Source organism: Ceratotherium simum, chromosome 14 (genome assembly GCF_057802395.1).
Source record: "Ceratotherium simum simum isolate JZ-2026a chromosome 14, ASM5780239v1, whole genome shotgun sequence".
In the NCBI taxonomy this organism is placed as follows: Eukaryota; Metazoa; Chordata; class Mammalia; order Perissodactyla; family Rhinocerotidae; genus Ceratotherium; species Ceratotherium simum.
The window spans coordinates 53,916,445-53,935,843 of NC_141913.1; the positions used below are offsets into that span (position 1 = coordinate 53,916,445).

At 39.5% G+C, this 19,399-nt stretch overlaps 1 protein-coding gene across 2 annotated transcripts; it reads right to left on the reverse strand.

Moving 5' to 3' along the window:
* Positions 1 to 3,045: 3,045 nt before the first annotated feature.
* DSEL (dermatan sulfate epimerase like) lies at positions 3,046 to 18,541 on the reverse strand. 2 transcript variants are annotated; one of them, XM_004422626.3, is made up of 3 exons: positions 18,221 to 18,541; positions 12,861 to 17,399; positions 3,046 to 4,662 (listed from the first exon to the last, which is right to left on the reverse strand). In XM_004422626.3, exon 2 carries the CDS (start codon positions 16,506 to 16,508, stop codon positions 12,870 to 12,872), a length of 3,639 nt encoding a protein of 1,212 aa, XP_004422683.2. In that variant the 5' UTR covers positions 16,509 to 17,399; positions 18,221 to 18,541; the 3' UTR covers positions 3,046 to 4,662; positions 12,861 to 12,869. The 2 variants fall into 2 exon arrangements, with proteins under 2 accessions (XP_004422683.2, XP_087295451.1); XM_087439325.1 differs by lacking the exon at positions 3,046 to 4,662 and adding an exon at positions 17,925 to 18,059 and having other exon boundaries at positions 7,180 to 17,399; positions 18,221 to 18,540.
* Between the last annotated feature and the right edge of the window lie 858 nt (positions 18,542 to 19,399).

Sequence of the window (19,399 nt, forward strand, 5' to 3'; positions counted from 1 at the left end):
TAAAAAGTGACAACAAGGGACAACTTAGAGAAACCCTACAAAGACAAGAATTAATACTCATGGTTGCATAAGAGATCACACTGGAATTCAGAAAACACTTAGAAGGCACAATGGAAAAACTACTTACTAAAATGTCTGGACACAAGCAATATGATTTTAGAGGTAAACCAATCGCCTTAAATTAACGTAGTAAAAATAATAAATACTTTAAAATGAGAATGAAAAACAAAACAGCTCCTGACATCCAGGAGCTGGCCTGTCGCCATTAGCCAGGTCTAACATCCTCTGGTTGAACATAAATAATTTCAAAGAACAAATCAACCCTATGACTATAATGGATCAAAACAAAAACAAGACCAATCCGTAAGCATGTCTGGACACAGAAAAAATATAAACATCTTCCAAACCACAGAATACTAAACATTTCTCTCTCCCAGTTAATATGAGTGATGGCTACTACTTTACCAATTACAGCTTCAGCCTCTCTCTACTCTTCCCTCCTTCCAGATAAGGTTTATTCAGATCAATTACAGAATTACCCCCACTGACTGACAGCAGTTAATTCAGAGCAAAGTTGTACTATTTAAATTCCTCTTACGATAATAACTAATAAATCCAGTTTGTTCCTCGTGGTTTTTGGCTGGCAAACATTAACAAAAAATAAATGGGGCATATAATTAAAGATACAAAATACAAAAACAGCAAATTAGAGAAAATAAATAAAATAGAATGAAGGAAATATGTAAGATCAGGAGCCAAAGTTATGCAATAGCAAATAAACATAAAATAAAACCACAAGAAACAAAAAAAAATAAGGCACACCAGCTCAATATTAGGGGTGAAAAAAATGTCTAAGGGGAATGGACAGAGAGGCAGCAAAATGCATTCTGAGCAAATTTAGGTCAATAAATGTGAAAAACTAAGAGAAAGGGCAAATTCTTTAAAAATATAACTTGCCAAAATATGCTTCAAAGTAAATATATGAACTAAATAAAGTAAACCTATAACCATCAAATAAAATTGTATACATAATTAAAATGTTCCCACAAAGGAAACATAATGGCCAGCTGTTTTACAAGCAACTTCTAACAAACATTCTAGCATTAGATCATTTCAATCTTACGCGAACTTTTCTAGAGAATATAAAAATACAGCATCCTCAACTTATTTTATGTGACAAGTATATTGGCTTCAAAATTAGACAAGTATAGTAAAGTATAGTATGAGAAAATCAAGACAAATATTGACATAAACATCTTAAATTAATTATTAACAAACTCAATCCAGCAACATACACAAATATAATGAATCATTCCCAGGCTGGTTTTATCATAGCAAACAAGTTTGTTTTAATCTGAAAAGAAAAAAAGATATTTTCACATAATACAACTTCATTAATAGATAAAGGCAAAGAAACATAGGACTATTATAATAAATGCAGCAACAGCATTGAATAAATCTCAGCATGCATTGATGATAAATAGTTACTTATCAGATAGGAATAGAAGGGACTATTACATCCTGATAAGGTGCATCTATGCAATACACACAGCATCTGTTTGCTCAGTGGTGAAATGCAGAAGCACTCCATTCACGTTAGGAACAGTATAAGAACACTCACTATTACCAAATCCATTCGGTACTTTACAGGAGGCCGTAACAAATGCAGTAAGAACATTAAAAAGTTATAAGATTAGAAGGAAAGAAATATAATTCTCATTAATTACAGATTACAAAACCACCCACATAAGTATTTTGAAAGAATTTACAGGCAAATTATTAAATTAGTAAGAGGATTTAATAAGGTCCCTGATACAATATAAATATACGAAAATTAATTGCATTTTCTATATATTAGTAATAGTTAGAACATATAATTAAAAATAAATATCATCTGCTGTAATAACAATATATAAAGTGCTCAGACTTAAATCTATCAAAGGATTAATAAATATTATATAAAAAGAGAGACATATCATGTTCATGAATAGGGACTAATTAATGTAGAGGTCAATTCTCCCAAAATTGATATAATGTATTTACAATTAACATGTATTGTTCTTTGTTTGTTTTAAGGAATTGTGCAAACTAATTCTAAAACGCATATGAAAGAACAAAGGCTTAAGAAGATCTAAGACAAAATGAGGAAAAAGAAAATAAAGAGACTTGCCTTTCCAGATTTCAAGGCTTTAACAAAAAGGCTATAGTAATTAAGACAGTGTGGTATTGTCATTGGCGTAATCAAATTTGCCAGCAGAATAAAGTAGAGAGCTCAGAAGAGACTCATACAAAATATAAGGACTGGATAAGTGGTAGAGATGGCATCGGAGGTTAGTGGGAAGGAAAAGGTTATTCAATCTTTTCAGTCTAGGACAACAGGTTAATCATACAGAAAAATAATAATCTCAGACTAAATATAATTAATGTAAAGCAGATTAAATATTTAAATATAAAAGACAAAGTTTGTGACAGATAAGACTCTAAAATGACCCCCAATTACTACATCTCCCAGTATTTATGCCTTTATGTAATCCCTTCCCCTTGGGTGTCGGTGGGACCTGTCACTTGCTTCTAACCAATGTTGACTGGGTGTCACTTCCATGATTACGCTCCATTGTTAGCAGTGTCTCTATCGATTGATTCTCTCTCTTTTGGCTTTCAGGAAATAAACTGCCACATAAAGAAGCCCACACACCAAGTGACTGAGGGTGATCTGCAGCCAACAGCTAGAAAAGAACTGAGGCTTTCAGTTCAACGCCCACAAGGAACTGAATCTTGCCAACAACCACAGAGCTTGGAAGAGGACGCTTCTCCAGGTGAGTCTCAGGTGAGATCCCAGCAGCAGTTGATTGCTGCCTTATGCAAGATCCTGAGCAGAGGACTCAGTTAAGCCATGCCTGGATTCCTACCCACAGAAACTATGAGATGATAAATGTGTGTTGTTTTAATCCATTAAGTTTGTGGTAATATGTTATGCAGCAATAAATAACCAATAAAAAAATTAAAATGCTTAGAAGAAAACAGAGAACAGTTTCAGTGCCAGGACTTTGGGAAAGATTCTTTAATAAGATGAAAAAAAACCCATAAATAATAAAGGAAAACACTGACATATTTGCTTACATTCAAATTAAGAACATCTGTGTATCGAAATTTATCACCCAAGTCATAGTACAAAGATTATGAAAATACAAGCCGACAATTATTCACAACACATATAACCGAAAAAGGGTTAATATTATGAATATATGGTAAACTTAAATGAATCAATAAGAAAAAAAAGTGAACTCAACAGAAAAATGGATAAAAGACATGAACATGGATTTCATTTCACAAAAGAGACACAAATGGAAAAAATAAGGACTACTATATACGTGTATGTGCACACACGCATGGGAGTCTATATGCTATATGTCATTAATAATCAGAGAACTGCAAATGAAAACAAAAATGGGACACTCTTTTACCCCACTGGACAGGAAAATATTAAAAAGTCTGAAAATGTCAAGTACAGGAGAAAATCTGTAGCGACAGAAACTTTTCTATAATGGTTAGAGTGTCTATTTGTAGACACAATCTGGAAAAACAATAATGTGGCATCGTCTAGAATAGCTGAGGACGTGCTTTCTGCCCTAGATATATATACTAGGAAGGTGGGGATGGGTGGGAAGGTTCTGGGTACAAACAAAACACAATGACAAAATTCTTTTTTATGTGCATTATAGAACATACATAAGAATTTTTATATACAATGTTTGGTTTTTCAAAAATTAGAAATATTCCCAAAATCCATTGACAGGATAACAGATAAATAAAGAATGGTATGTTCAGATAATGGCATATTCAACCAAGTTGAAAATGTGATCTCCACCTGCAAACACCAACATGCATTAGACAAACAAAAGAAAGCAAGTTGCACAAGAATATATGCAGTGTGTTTCTGCTTACATAAAGTTTGAAAACATGCAAAAATACATAACATATTGATAAGGAGAGAGAAATATGTGGTGAAGCTATAAAGAAAAGCAAGAGAACAGTAAACACAAAATTCAGGATAGACATTACCTCTGGGATGGTTGGTGGGAGCAGGAGGATGTGATAATGGAAGGTCAGATGGGGGCCTTAACTACTAGTATTAATTGTGCATTTCTCAGAGTGGATGGTAGGTACACTCACGTTTGTTAATATCTTTTATATCATATATGTTTTGTACCATATTGTAGAGTGTGTGAGTATACGAATTCTGACTCTAAGTCCCAGCTCTGGCCACAGAAACTTGTCAATATGATAGAAGAGGGCTTCTGATTTCCCAGATAAAGTCAACGCATCTCTTCAGTGTCAACATATTGGTGCAACCTATTTTGCATATCCATAATACCTACAGTTTGATAAGTGGGGGCAGTAGAGCTGGCATATGCAAGGATCAACACAATAGTGTTTTCTAATTCACATACAGTGAACCATAGCAAAGGAGTGGACAGCAATACCCAAGAGAAAACCAATCACAGAAAAGGAATTCCTCTCCATCAAGGGTACAAACCCTACTATCATAGGTCTATGGCACTTGGTCCCAACGCAGAGGTGCATGTCTCTTGTACTCCTCACTGGAAGGCTGAGTTTCTGGCTGGAGGCTCTGGAATTTGCTCCTGGGTCCCAACCTACAGCCTTGAAAAAGAGAAAGCATCCGAACTTACAAAGCACCAACCAGAGGATAAAGCACCCCAACCCAAAGAATATGTGCGAATGACAAGTGAAATAACAGAAAAAATTATTCCATATAGACTAGATAATTTTATATTAATATAATCTTCTGTTATATATGGTGCTAAGGGGAATAATCATTATATATACACATATATATGTAATTTAGATACACTACCTCTGATTGGTTTCCACTTATTCCATCATAGCCAGTGTAGTAAATGCAGTGTGAACACACAGTCTTAGACACCCCCAGCTTTTATGCATATTTCATAATAAATAAGTGGAAAAAATTAAAATAGGTAAAAATACGGTTACAATGTAGAAGATCACAATTACATATATACTGAATGAAAGTATGAACATAAAGTTATGCTTAATCTTATACAAATGGCATTTGTAACATGGAATAAAATTTCGAGTAATAGCATACTTGAATACAAAAATTTCTATATCTCAATAAAACTCAGAAGTCACTACGATATGCTCTGGAAAAACTCAAAATATGGCTCTAGAAATGATGACGACGTTGAAGTAAGTGAAAGTTTGAATAAATTTTTTCTTGAAACATTAACATAAAAAAATAGTGTTTCCCAATTAATATATTAATTGTGTAATGGTGATTTTACATGTTTGTGCAACTCAATTAACATATTAAATACTAAAATAGATGTCTATTTGGTCTATATATCTTAACCATGTATGCTCAAATTATCTGAAAACATTTTTAATATCTTGTCATTGAGAAAATGGTGCATCACACTATATATGGGTTTGCCTTTTCTTGGGGCACATACAACAATAGAATCAAAGTAAACATCTCTCTGCTCTCTCTCTCTCTCTATATATATATATACTCAATAAGACTAGAGAATTGGAGGTGATCACAAGGAGGAAACAAGTACTGTTCTATTGATTTTCACACATGATTTTATTTAATCCTTGCATGAACTGTGAGAGAGTTTTACAGATGGGAAAATGGAGATTAAAATGAAGCAACTTGCTTAAGACCTCACAGCAGGTCAGTCTCTACTGACCTAGGGATTTTTATTATTTTATCTAATTTCAAAGCTCATACAATATATAAAAGTGTTGTAAATATAACATTTTTAATAGAAATCTTCCCTTTCAAATTAAGCCAGGAAATGGAGGAAGGTACAAACATGGCTTGAGAAAAACCCACTAGGGCAGTCTGCTGGTTATAGAGAAAACTTTATGCTCTTATGGTAATGGAATCCTGCCACGTTTTTATGCGTGTATACAAGCACATACCTTTCTACTCGTGTTCCATAATGGGGTATTTTAGATAGTCTTATAATGAATGTTGGGTAAAAGATAACTGCATGTGTGTAATTTCAGTTTATTTTGGTAAATCTAGAGAGAAATAACCACCTGTTCCATTCACTGGTGCACATAAACCAACTGTAAGTGTGCTATGTTTTGGTTAGCATTGAATTAGCCAGGGCACTCAGGTTAGTGGTTGAAAATGAGGAGTCAAGACCACCTATTTTGTTTGTGCGGGCTTAATTTTTATTAACTGCATTCTTTATATGCATTTTTCTTTTCATGGGTATCTTATGAAAGGAATTTCATCACTTCTTGGTTGTATTATGTGTTCTTATACAGATAAATAAATTCCCCTTCAAAGCTTTGTGAAATATTGCATTAAGGTATCAAATTAAAATGGCTCAATATAGTTAGTCATATTTTAAAATTCCAAGAACTTTAAACAAATCTACAACAAAATTAATCTTTTGGAACAAGATAAAGGAATAAATGAACACATAATTGAAACAATAAATAACTACTAATAAAATTGGCAGTAATCTTTCATTGTAGTACAACATGGGTTTAGAGCATTATTTGCATTATGCAATGAATAAGATAAGAAATGTCTTATGAATTTTTCATGGAAAGGTGCCTGATTTTTTTTTTTTTTTTTGCAGGAAAGGATTCGCCCTGAGCTAACATCTATTGCCAATCTTCCTTTTTTTTTTTTTCCTTCTCCCAAAAGCCGCAGTGCATGGTTATACAGCTTAGCTGTAAGTCCTTCTAGTTCTTCCACGTGAGCTGCCGCCACAACATGGCAACTGACAAGATGGGCGGTGTGGTTCCACGACCAGGGAGCAAACCCAGGCCATTGAAGCGGTGAGAGTGCCGAACCTTAACCACTAGACCAGCAGGGCTGGCTGGAAAGGTGCCAAATTTTAATGCAGGGATTAGAATATTCTGCTCATTTACTAAATGAGAAAAGTGACAGTGATGGAAGCTGAATTGACTTCCAAAAGGAGGAATAGAGAGCTTCATGGATGTCACATTAGAATGAACGTTGCTTCCTCAAATCATTAAGAACAATCTATATATCCCAAGTTTAGAAACAGAGAAAAAGACAACATGTGGGAAAACACCATGTATCTAGGACATTTGAAAACTTGAGATAAGTAGGTAAAATTCAACATCAGTGTTAATACACTCAAAAAAAAATTACATTTCATCTCAAGAGAGTCAGAGCAATACAGAAATAGTTTAAAGAAATAAAAGAGAGAGCAATTGACATGTATTATGAAAAAGATTTGCTCAGATTATAATTTATCCTTTTTCCCCCAAAGTTTTAACTACATAAGATTTCAAAGAGATTCTTAAATAGTTCATACAATAATTAACACAATTGTCACAGGAGTGATTCTCATTGTGCACCTTACTTTCTGTGTTCAGATTTAGGTTCCAAGTTCCTTCCTTCCATCCTTCTATCCTTCCATCCTTCCTTCCTTCCCTCTGTCCCACTTTCCTTGCCTCTCTCCTTCCCTTCCTTCCTTCTGGTATTATTTACATGGTAGGGAAAATAAGAACAGATTGTTTTGTTCCTAAAATGATTCTATTTAAATATATTTGATTGACTGGTAATCACAGATTTGACAAGAATATTCACTTCCACTTGTGAATATTGTGTAGGCTTGTGTAGGCTCCTTTGTGCTAGGAACATTGAGAAATGCAGAATGTGTTTCTTTATAGTCCCCACTAGACTGTCAGTTCCATGGAGGTAGGGCTCATGTATGTTTTCTTCACCAGTGCATTCCCAGGATTGATAGCTGTGCCTGGTACCGTGGATGGAGGCAGAGAGCGGAGGGAGAGGAAAAGAAGATGCTGCTGGCCAGCTGGACCCTAGATGAAATACACTGAGTTATCCTTCTTACTATTATTACTAGCAATGATGTGCACGCACACCAGACTACACTAACACATTCTTTTCTCTTCAGGGCATCCCATGATATCCAACTATAGACCAAATTTCTTTGTTATAAGTGTGCTGGGGTAGTTGAGTGACTGCAGGGAAAGAGCAAGCATCTATTTTTGTTTCATTTTGTTCTATTTGCACTTCTCTTTTGGAAAGGCTACTTATTAATGGGATGTCCCATGAGAACTAGAGCATCAAAGACTAATTAAGAAAAAAATAGGTGGTGATCTCTATCCAAATTTACCAATAACTCCCTCTAACTTGATAAGTTACTCCCTTTCCTCACAACCACTATTTCAGAAATAAATAACATCTACTACAAAACAGATAATACTTTTCAGTGCCTTTCCTTGGGTGGTAATTGCTACCTAGCACGCCCCTCCTCTCTTCTTGGTGAATTCCTACTAAAGTCTCTGGAGAGATTTCAGGGTTATACCCAACCAATTTTTGTGTTCTTCCCTCATGCTAATCAATACCTTGACAGCAGATACCCAAAAAGTATGGTGAATAAGTGAACTGATGCATGAATTGTAAATCCATCAAAATTCCATCACAGAAACATATTCCCCATAGAGATAGTATGGGTTTCAAATTTATCTGTAAAAATTTAAGTATCAAATAGTGTTGTCGTGAGGAGTGTAATGAGATACGTGAAAACCTTATGGTTCAATGTGTAGCACATATTAAGTGACTAATTCATGATAGAACCTTATCCTTCTTTAAAAAAAAAAAAATTCTTCACAGTGCCAGCTCTGTGCATTATCTACTTAGAATGTCTTAAGTAAACATGCAAGAACCTTCTTCTTTTTAGTGATATCATGCGTGACTGACCATGATATCATGATATCCTACCAGGGGCAGGAGGGGCAGCTGTAAAGCGCCGATGCACAGTACAGGGATGTTCTTGCCATTTAGTAAGTTGGGATGATGTATGTAGAAGGGTAAAATAGACTGAGTCCAAGTCAGACAGGACTTGGAATTAAGTTAGGGGCCCAGAGGCAAGGCTTGCCCATCATCTTGAAGTGTGCAAGATTAGTGGCTGAAATTGTGGGACTGTGTGTCAATACTCAACTTGTCCTGCATTCCCAGCTCCATACAACATCCTCACACAGCTACCCAAAGACCTAAAGAGGAGGGCTATTAAAAATTATCCCAACCACAGCCAAGTTGCTTTTTGCTTCTCATTTATTTAAGAGTCTTGTTACACATATTGTTCCAATAAACCAGCTTATGATTTTCAGTCTTTGTTTTCTTGCTGCATAACTGGATAAGTGTGAAAGAAACAAAAAACAAAAAACCCCACGGTTTGGAAGCCTTAGCTGAACCAATCTTTAGACACAATCAATTAAACATGTATATGTTACTTGGACTAAATATAACATAAGCTCATATAAATTACAGCTCAAGCATCTACAAGTCAATTAGAGAATGTTAGAATCCATTGTCTGAAGTGCCTATCATCCTTCACGCAAAAATTCAGTGATTTTGTTCTTAAAATATTCTTTGAATTTTTCTGCCAAAATGAAGGGAAATGATACTAGTCAAGTACTTGAAAAATTACCTTAGCAGCTATCTTTAGCTATATTATAGACGTACTTTGGTCAAGATTTAAATAAGCAGTAAATAGCTCACATATTAAATTTCTTAATAGATCTTAGACTATCAGGCACCCTTATCTCTGGAAGTGGTGCTCTAACATATTGCCTTCTATTCACATTTTTTCCTAAACTATCAGTGAATATTTTTCTAATTTTGATCAGAGTTAAGCCAATCCAACATAGCAATTTCAAAACTACTGTTAGTGTTTACTCACTTACAGATAATGGAATGTGATACACTTTATATATCAAGAATGTCTAGGATCTTTGATGATGCACCAAAAACTGCAGACAAATGATGTCAATCAAAAGCAAGTGACAGAGACGAGGGGTGGCATTTCCACAAAAGAGAAATTTTTAAGACAAGCTAGTGTGTGTGGAGGAGACGTTGTTCTCTGAATACAGTTGCTGAGGATCGTACGACAGGCAGCTCCTTCGCCATGTCTGGGAATTTGACATCTCATTCTTGCCAGGTCTTTACTAATTCTTCTGTTTGTCTAAAAAGACAGCCAATCGAATGTCTAATATTTGGGGTCTAGGCCTCACATGCATGTATTCTTGTACCAGATCCTTAAAACTTGTGCCTCTTTAGGTCTCTATAAATTAAAGAATATTTACAGATTTATCTTCTTTCTCCTGAATAGATTATCCCATTTCCTCTCCTGAAATTTTTATTACAGTAATTTCAACTCTGGATATGGTCTATTTAATCCTAAATGAGTAATCTGCCTTATTTCAAACTTTTGAAAACCAGATTAACTATTACCACTACATTTATTTTTGTTACTTTTGTCAGCAAAATTAACACATTCAAAATTTCAAGATTTATATGCTATTATTTGAATAACAGCTTTTATCCCAGTTAGGCCTAAGTTTGGGTAAGTTAATGAAGAATAGGTTTGATTTTACAGAGAGGACCTTTTACAAGTGTTTCCTTTAGAAGTGTCACATAGTGATAATTGTTCCTTTATTTTCAAGATGATAAGATTAAAACTTAAGTGTAGAGGCTATTTGACTTTTTCCTAGGCTAACACCCTAAGAGTGCAGGGCCTGGATATTCTGGGAGTCGGTCACGTTACGTGCTGAGATTATAAGCCAGGGGGTCCCACGCAACAACATATGCACGCATATCCAACGGCTGTGTCATCCCTCACCCATACATAACATTGCCCCACTGGGGAATCTGCATAGAGAAATCTCCCCCTCCAGCAAACTTTCCCTGGGGTTGGGAATGGGTGAGTAGAGATGGAAATTCACCTTGGCATTGCTACATAGTGGTGAAAGCTAGCGTACACCGTGAAGCTCATTTTGTAAAGTGTGTCCCTTTATTTAGCTATCCATAACAGGTTCCCATATTGTTCCCATATTCATTCACAGAATTACTCTCTCTCATTTTTCCCCCTCTCTCCCCCAATTCCTCCACATACTCAATCTGGCTCCCTTCTGCTTGTGGGTGTGCTTCTGTACAACGTTGAAAGAAAGTCAGTGGTAGCTCCCGCCTTCTTCTTTGTTTCCTGCGCATATTTGTAATGCTTACCTTGATCAGACCTAACACTACTGCCAACCCAAAGCCTTTTTATTTGATCTGATTCGAGATCACATATCCTGGGAATTGAAAGCCAACAGTGAGATTCTTCCCAATAATGGAAACAGTGTAATCATCCAAGTAGCAATTTTACATGCTTGTTGATAACCCTGAGATAGAAAGAACAATCTTCCTTGAGAAAAATAGTTTAGATTCAGGTCTTCAGTTGCCCTCTGAATCTATATTAATAGAATATGATTTTCATCAATTTTGACATTGCAGGGAGAAAGCAGTGAGAGCTACGGAAAGGAAGCAGATACGCGGGAAGAGGAGCGGTCTGCATTCACACGATGATGGGAGAAAAATGGCAGCCAGGTGAGGGGTTGCTGGAATGTAACATATCCACAGCTTTATCACTTTGGAGGCACATTTTGACATAATAACAAACTACTGACAAAGAACCACTTTTATCTAGGTCGGAATGACAGACTCCCAAGCGTCAGAGAGCATGGGGGAACCACAGTTTGAAACATCAGGAAGAATACTGCAATCTGTACAGAGATTTTCATCGAGTCTCGACACTGCCTGATAGTTTTCATCCAATACATTGTAATTACTCCACTGACTTATAACGGCATAGCATTTTGATTTCAGAGCCTACCAAAATAAAATGAACCACATTTTATGACTCCATTTATAATAAGATGCAGATGGTAAAGGAAACAGATGCCTCTGACATCATCTCCCATTTGCCTTCAACTTTTGCAGACACTGGCAGTCTGTAAACGCATTCAAAGGGATGCAAGTCAGGCAGTTTTCCAACTCTGTTTCCAGTCTAAAAAAACACTGGCAGCAGTGGCACTGGTTTCTTTGAGTCATACAGTGATAATTCCTCAAAAAGACATTTGATTCTGTGTCAGGCTTTAATGCAAAATTAATCATCAGGAAAAAAAATCCCCACAAATATTGGGAGTTTAGCAATTAGTAACTACTGATTGTTTTGCATGACAGTGACAGAAAGGATAGGGTGGGAGTGGTGTGATTGCGAACAGCTGTAGCTTCAACAAGGCAAAAGAGAAAGGAGAGTTTTAAACAGACAAGCAGGTCGAAAATATTCTACCAGCCCTTGGCACCCAGATTGTTCAAAGACTTATGCCTTATTAGTTCTAAATAAAAAACTTTAAGACTTTTCAGGTCACTGTTTCTGACTCAAAAAAACATTCATTTTGTATTTCCATCTGTGTTTCCAGAAATCCTGTAGTTCTGATAGGAGTTTTTACCATTTCTCAGTGGCATCGCTGAACATTATACACAGTAAGAGGAATTCCTTTTTTTCCTTTTTGTGCAAGATAAATGTGTTAGAAGACCTTTTAAAAAATATAAGGAACTTTTGTAGCCCATCTTCAAAGCAAGAGATGTTTTGGTAAAGCAACCATCAAGGCCTTTAGCAGTGTTTGAGGTTCCAAGACAGATCAGCATGGTTACAGATGGAGGAGAGTTAGACAAAAACCTTTAAAACTTTCCCATCTCTCCTGATCCCTGTGATAGAACTTCATCTACACCTCTGTAGCAGAGATATTTTAGCAGAAAAAATTTCAGAAACAAAGGCAAGGAAAGTGGTGACATAAAAATAAATCCTGCTAGACCAAATATGGTACCTATTTTTAAAATAATCTCTTTGTGCAAGTAACAGACTGAAAACACGCACACACACCACACACACCCACAGTACAAGAATAAACAAACTCTTCTAATTCATATGCACAAATTGGGTTGGAAAGTATTAGTGCAAATTTCTGCTGACCTGCAGCATTTAGTCCATAAACTTTGGATATCCTAGACGATCCATCAGTGTCCAGCAGACGCTTTCTATGAGTTTAATTTCCTCTCTAGGCAAGTTTTGTTTCCAAACATCAGTATTAGTTGGTGATATTTCCCCTTCATAGGGAAGATAGAAAAGGTTCGTGGAGGTGGCAAACAATATTTGGTTTAAACTAGCAGGAGACAAAGGAATTCCAAGAAAGGCAAAAATCTTTTCAGTGGTTTTCTGAGGAAAATGCACAATATCTTCAAACTTGATCAGCTGGTAGCTGGTAGGCAGCAAATCCGTATTTATTCTCAGGGCTGCTGCTGTGTTTGCGAGCCACAAATGAGACAACAGGGAGACTGCGTTTGACGTGGATTTTGATAATTCCTTCCTCAGTGATTCATACTCAACAGCATAGCCCGAATTTAAGTTACATTTGCCTTTACCTCCCTCTACTTTAAACAATTTAGCTAAGTGCCCTGGTACATTCTTCAAAGAGTAAAGACTTGGTTTACTACTGTACAGCATTGAATAAATCCATGCCCGAGGGTCTCTTACTACATACAATGCCCTCATCGAAGCTCCTAAAACTTCCTGAAAAAAATGAAGCTTTAAGGTCCAGCTCCCGCTGCTTAAACTGAGCACAGGCCGTGCACTTGGGTAATAGACCAGGTGTCTCCTCAAAGCCCTGATATATTCAGCATCTCTATCAAAGGCGCCTTTCATTCTACTTCTTTGTTCTGGCAAAGACTCTCTCCTTTTCAGTTTTCTTTTTTTGTCCTTATTCGCTGCAAAATATTGGGCCAGTTTACTCCTACTGGGTTCATGCAGATGGATGTTTTGCAAATGCAGTTTTGTGTCTTGGACTAAGGACTGCAGCCAGCCCCGGAGCAAACGGAAATGCACACTGTGGATATCTGATGCCTTCCATTCACAGGCATCCACGAATGAGTCAATTTCAAATTCAGTTTCAGGGATATCAATGTAGGCTGTAGGAACCCTGATGTAGAGAAAATCGCTACTGTTGAAAAAAAGTTGTTTGAGTAGTTCAGCTCCTGAACCAGGAAGTGAGGTAATGACAACATCGGGAAGATCAATGTGGTGCCCTTCGGGAGACGAAGACTTCGTGCTTGCCTCGGCCTCCGTCTTTGCCCATTTTGCACAGATGGGCTGAGTGCAAGTGCTCCACACATCCAGCAGCTCAATAAACCACAAGGCAACAACAAGTATTAGGATCCACCGCATTAGCTTTCTAAAAGAAAGGTAAAATCGCCACTGAAAAGTTAAAATCACCAAGCTAATGCACAAAATCAACCCAACTGCTATATTAAATTTAAATCCAAAGGGGAAAATAACTCTATCACGTCTTATGGGCTTTACTATTGCTTGAGTGCCCAAACCAAATCGGGTTATTTGGCCTTGATCAGCCACGCTGGCAAAGCCACCAAATCCCAGGTAATCGAATCTTGTCTTCAGGTTATGGTAGTCAGTTACAATGGAAACAACATGTTCAGTATTATTGACATTGAGAGAAATCTGAAGTCCAGAATCGGAATTATCAATAAATCTGCAGCTGGAAACATTGACATATGGCCCATAGAAGACATATGCAATTCTTGTGATTGTGGATTCCATCTGAAATGTAACATTAACAAATTGAGTCCACCGTTTCTTAAACTCAGCGGCTTGCTCTGCTTCCTGGATACTAGCAATGGGGCTACTGCCATGATGATCAAACCAAAACATTTTGTAGTGTGCATCCCACACGTCCATCATGGCGCCATTATAGCTGTTCATAAACCTATATGGGATGTACTTAAAATCAATATCCAGATTATGAAAGAAGGCACTGACAGATTTTATTGGGGAATCTTCTTGCCTCTCAACGTGATCAACAACAAGCAAAGTTTGTGAGTTTAAGAGAAGCAAAGCACGATATACACTTTTCAGCTTCATTGCTGAAGAATACGCAGACGCTGCTTCCCCACTCACAAATATCATTTCCCCCTGCTGAGAGGCAGTGATGACTTCCCCAGCTGCGTCGCCAACCTCCTCGCCGATCCACTTGAGCCACTGTGCACATTCTCCCAGCTGACCTTCCCAGGGCTTATTACACTGGCTTGTAGGTGATGGAGCAAACACCAGCACATTGTTAAGGTGGCTCAACTTGGGTCCATAGAGAGCTTCGGAAACAAATACTTGCCCGTTGGGGGCAAAAGTAAATGAGTTCTGATCTGGATGTTCATGTCCTGGGTTAAAGCTTCTCCACCCATCAATCCAGGAGTATGGCTGAAAGTGAACTATGTCATACACAGCTCGTCCCCCTAGCTTCCCAGATTTAAAAGACACAAAGGTATTGGTCTGTGTATTTGGCAACCCAGCCCCATAAGTGACGACACCCCAGTTAGGGAACATGTGCATTTTTGCAGTACCATATTCAGCAGGAGGCTGTGGGGTGAGCTGGGGGTCATACCAGATGTATTCAGTGTGAAGAGTACTCCACCTCTGGGCAGTGGAGGGGACCATTGGTCCATCTTTAGGCCGGTGCCTTCTAATTTGCTGAGCTAACCAATTTCCAGCTCCATTCTTTAAGATGAACTTATCCAAAAACACTAACTGGCTCTCTGGACCATAAAACCAATTATAATTGGAATCTGCTATACCCACAGTTCTTTGGAAGCCTGGTAAAAGGGTGGCATAATAGAACCAAAAGTGCATTTTTAACCAGTTATTATCCAAGTTGTTGATATTAAAATGGCGCTGGGCCAGAAAAACATATTGTGTGACTGATTTAGCTGTGTAGCTTCCATAGGCCACACCTTCATCCAAAGAACCATCAACGATATGATTCAATAGAAACATTGTCTTTTCCATCACATCTACTACAACCTGTTTCCATATATTTACTTTAGACCCTTTATCGACCCCAGTCACCAAGGCCCCGGTGAGTAATGCTATCATATTAGTAGCTTGGTGGTTATGGAGAAGTTGTTTGCCCCATGAGCGGACCTTGGAATACTCATACATTTCCTCAGTAATAGTCCATATTTTTTCCAGGTATTTTTGTCTTCTATGATTATCTAGTAAGTTATATAAAAAGTCAAAGGCAGTGGCAAAACCTGTTAAGGAATGGCCAACTGGAACCTCATCTCCCGGCGCATTCTCAACAAGCCAGTCTTTGTAGCCAACCATCCTGTCCATATATTCCAAGACAAATTCAAAGGCAACTCTGTCTTCTGGGCATAACAAACAGTACAGTGCTAAAGGAGGCAGATTGTTACCATAAATTTCATTCCACTTGGCAGCAAAATCAGCATGCTTGGGTGGAGGTAGGTAGTATGTGGGGTTGGACAGCATAATCGTCACTGCATTTCTGATAGCTCTGAAAAGGTGCAAATGGCTTGTGCGAGACTTTTGTCTCATTGCTTGGATTTCTCCAGCATCAAAATATAAACTTGGACGAAGCATACTTTTCTTCAGCTTTTCGTGGGGTCTGAAATCTTGGACTCTCTGTGTCTTAAACTGATCTATATCATCTGTGAAAACTGCCCAATCAGAGTAATTGCTCACAGATTCCTCAAAAGTAGAGAAAGCAAACATCACTAATGCTAAAAATAAGAAATGTCCTGTAAACATTAACGCCATGATCCATCGGGGAGTTCCTTTCCTTAGGCATACATGTCAAACACAGTGCTCAAAGTGTTTCCCATCTGCTTAGCATAAAACACACATTTAAGGCCTTGATAAAACCAAGATTGTAAATCGTATATGCTGTGAAATCCAGCTGACATTCGGCTCATTCAAAGCAAGTACAGTTGCCAAAAAGAGAAAACTTACACTGTGTATCTGTGTCCCTGACACAGTTTTGCTTCCAATAAAACTTCAAGGAATGTTAAAACCTCTAATTTTTCCATATCACGCAGTAAACAGTGGTACAGATAGTTATACTATGAATTCAGGATTTACTTCTTTTACATAAATCTATCTAACATGAAGAGTCAAAACACACATTGTAAAAAAAAAAAAAAAGAAAAAGCACTCCAAAATCCAAATTAAGAAGTCATTCCTAGCACAGGAAACCATCACCGGTGATAAAATCACCACATGTGTACAAGTCTTTGCGTAGGTTTGCCCAAAGAAGTCGGTGAAGCACTGAAATTCCTGGCATGAACTCGGGTGTTACCCCTCTCAACTTTTTACACTTCTTGCTTTGGGAATTTTTTCTTCTTCCATTTTTGAAAGGAAAACATCCTCAACAAGTGTTCAAAGTCCTACTTGATTTTACAAGACTCAAAATCCCTGCCTTCATTCCAAATCTGTCTGTTTCAGGCTTGCTTACTCATCAGCCTGTTAGGACCCAGAGGAAGCATTTCTGTGTCTTTTTTCATCAGCTCCATCTCTCCAACTATCAAAATCTAATCTCTTCAGCAGCCTAGGTACTTCTCCAATCATGAAGTAACCTCCGACTGGGTAAGAAAACTCCCCTTTCACCAACAGAGTCTTCTCTTCTCTGTTCCTTTTTCATGACATTCCTTTCTGGGGGGGAAAACAAAACAAAGAAATTCTCTGAGGCCACAGGTATGCTGAGAGTGGACATAAACTGATGATTTCAATGTTCTACAATCGCTTGATAGAAATTTTAGAATCACAATAAAATCTAAGTACAATCTCAGCGCAAGTGATTCTTTTTTTGTTATACTTTTAAATGCACAGAGTAGGATAACCATGAATGTTGGCAGATGCCAAGCAGCTACAAGATATAACGTCCCCGTCAGTATTTATATTTTAACTGTGGCTTGCTTTAGTCATTTAAAAATGTTTGATTCAAATGCAGTTAACACAAAGATGAGCCCTGCAATCATTCTTGTTTCCGTCAAAGTACGCCGGGACGAAAAACAAAAGTTGAAAGGACCTTTTTTGATGCCGGTTGAAGGTTTAGCTTTCATGGGATCAGAAGGTGTCTTTGTAACGGGAACTGCTGAGACCAGGCGTTTCTCTCAAAGGAGAAATCATGACAACGTGTGGGAGCAAGGAAGAGCAGTTCCCGCTCCAATCTCTCACCTGTAGCCTCCTTTTCCATCCTTACAAGAAGCCACCAGAGGGAGCTCAGACCCAGACTTAAGGAGCAGCCTCGCCTTTGCCCGTCTTCGGTTCTGAAGAACCTAACCAAGTTTCAGTCTTGGACAAGTCTCCTCTCTGCAGGAAACATTAACGCTAGGAGTTTCCTGATCCGCCCCGCCTGTTGCATTTTTTTATTCGTTTCCTACGAACATGCGGTCCCCAACCTCCGCTCCCCACCCCCGACCTCTGGCTGTGGTTTGGGGACAAGAGACCCCTAAATGGCCAAGTCCGCTTACCTTCGGCAGACCCGGAGGGGATCTCCCCGCAGCGATGGGCCCCAATGAGGCGGGGATGGAGAGTTCGAGAAAACTGCTCCGCAGAGGAAGCGGGGCCCGCGCGGTCCCCCGCAGGGCTCCCCGCGCCCCCAGCCTGGCGCCCCCCGCGCTCCAACAGGCTGCGGCCCCCGCCCCGCGCCGCGAGGACACGCCCGCCCTCGGGGAACGCCGGACGCTCCCCGGCAGCCCGGGACCGCAGGAGGCAGGTCCGCGCGCGGCGGGCGCTCTCGGGGCGCCGCGTCTAGTGGACCGCCCGCGTCCCCAGGCCGCGATGCCGCCGCCGCCGCCGCCGCTCCTCCGTGCCAGCTCCGGCCGCGCGGCCCGAGAGGGCGAGAGACGGCGACGCGGGCTGGGGGCGGGGCGGGAGCGAGGGGGCGGGGCCTGGGCGGGGCCCCGGGGAGGGAGGGGGACCCCGACGCGGGACGGGGGCGGGGCGGGAGCGAGGGGGCGGGGCCTGGGCGGGGCCTCGGGGAGGGAGGGGGACGGCGACGCGGGTGGCGGGCGGGGGCAGGAACCAGGGGGCGGTGCTGGGGCGGGGCCGCGAGTCTAGGGCCGGGAGGGGAGACAGAGAGAGAGGGAGAGACCGCAACCTGAGCTGCCGGGTCGGGGGCGGGGCTGGGCGCCCCTGGATCCTATGCGAGTGGCCCCGCGCGTGTTCCCGGCTGCAGCGGTGGCCGCGCGCTCCCGGATCAGGGGAGCCGGAGGAGGGGCAAATTGGAAGTGCGAATGTCTGAGGTCCTAGCCCGGCTGGCGGAGTCCTGCTGATATTCACCCTGTGGTTATGGCGAGAGCACTGCTGTAACAGGGCCAGTGGTGGGAGGCAGACAGAGGAGATTCCGGACATGGTTACAAATGATGGGAGAAGCGGGGGCGGGCGAGATGACGCTGTGGGGTGTCAGGAATCACCCTTTAGAAAGAGCAAGGGCTGAGGAGGCAAGGAGTGAGAGGCAGCCTGGCCGAGGTTGCTGTCGTTTAGAAAAGCAAAATCAATATACCAGATTAATGTAGAATGACTTCAGGACCACAGATGCTAAAGATCAGGGGAAAACAAAAATGACAGATAAGCTTTATCGATTGAAATAGTTTCCCCGGTAGTATAAATATGGGAAGGTATGGGACAAACAGGTGGAAGGAACCTCT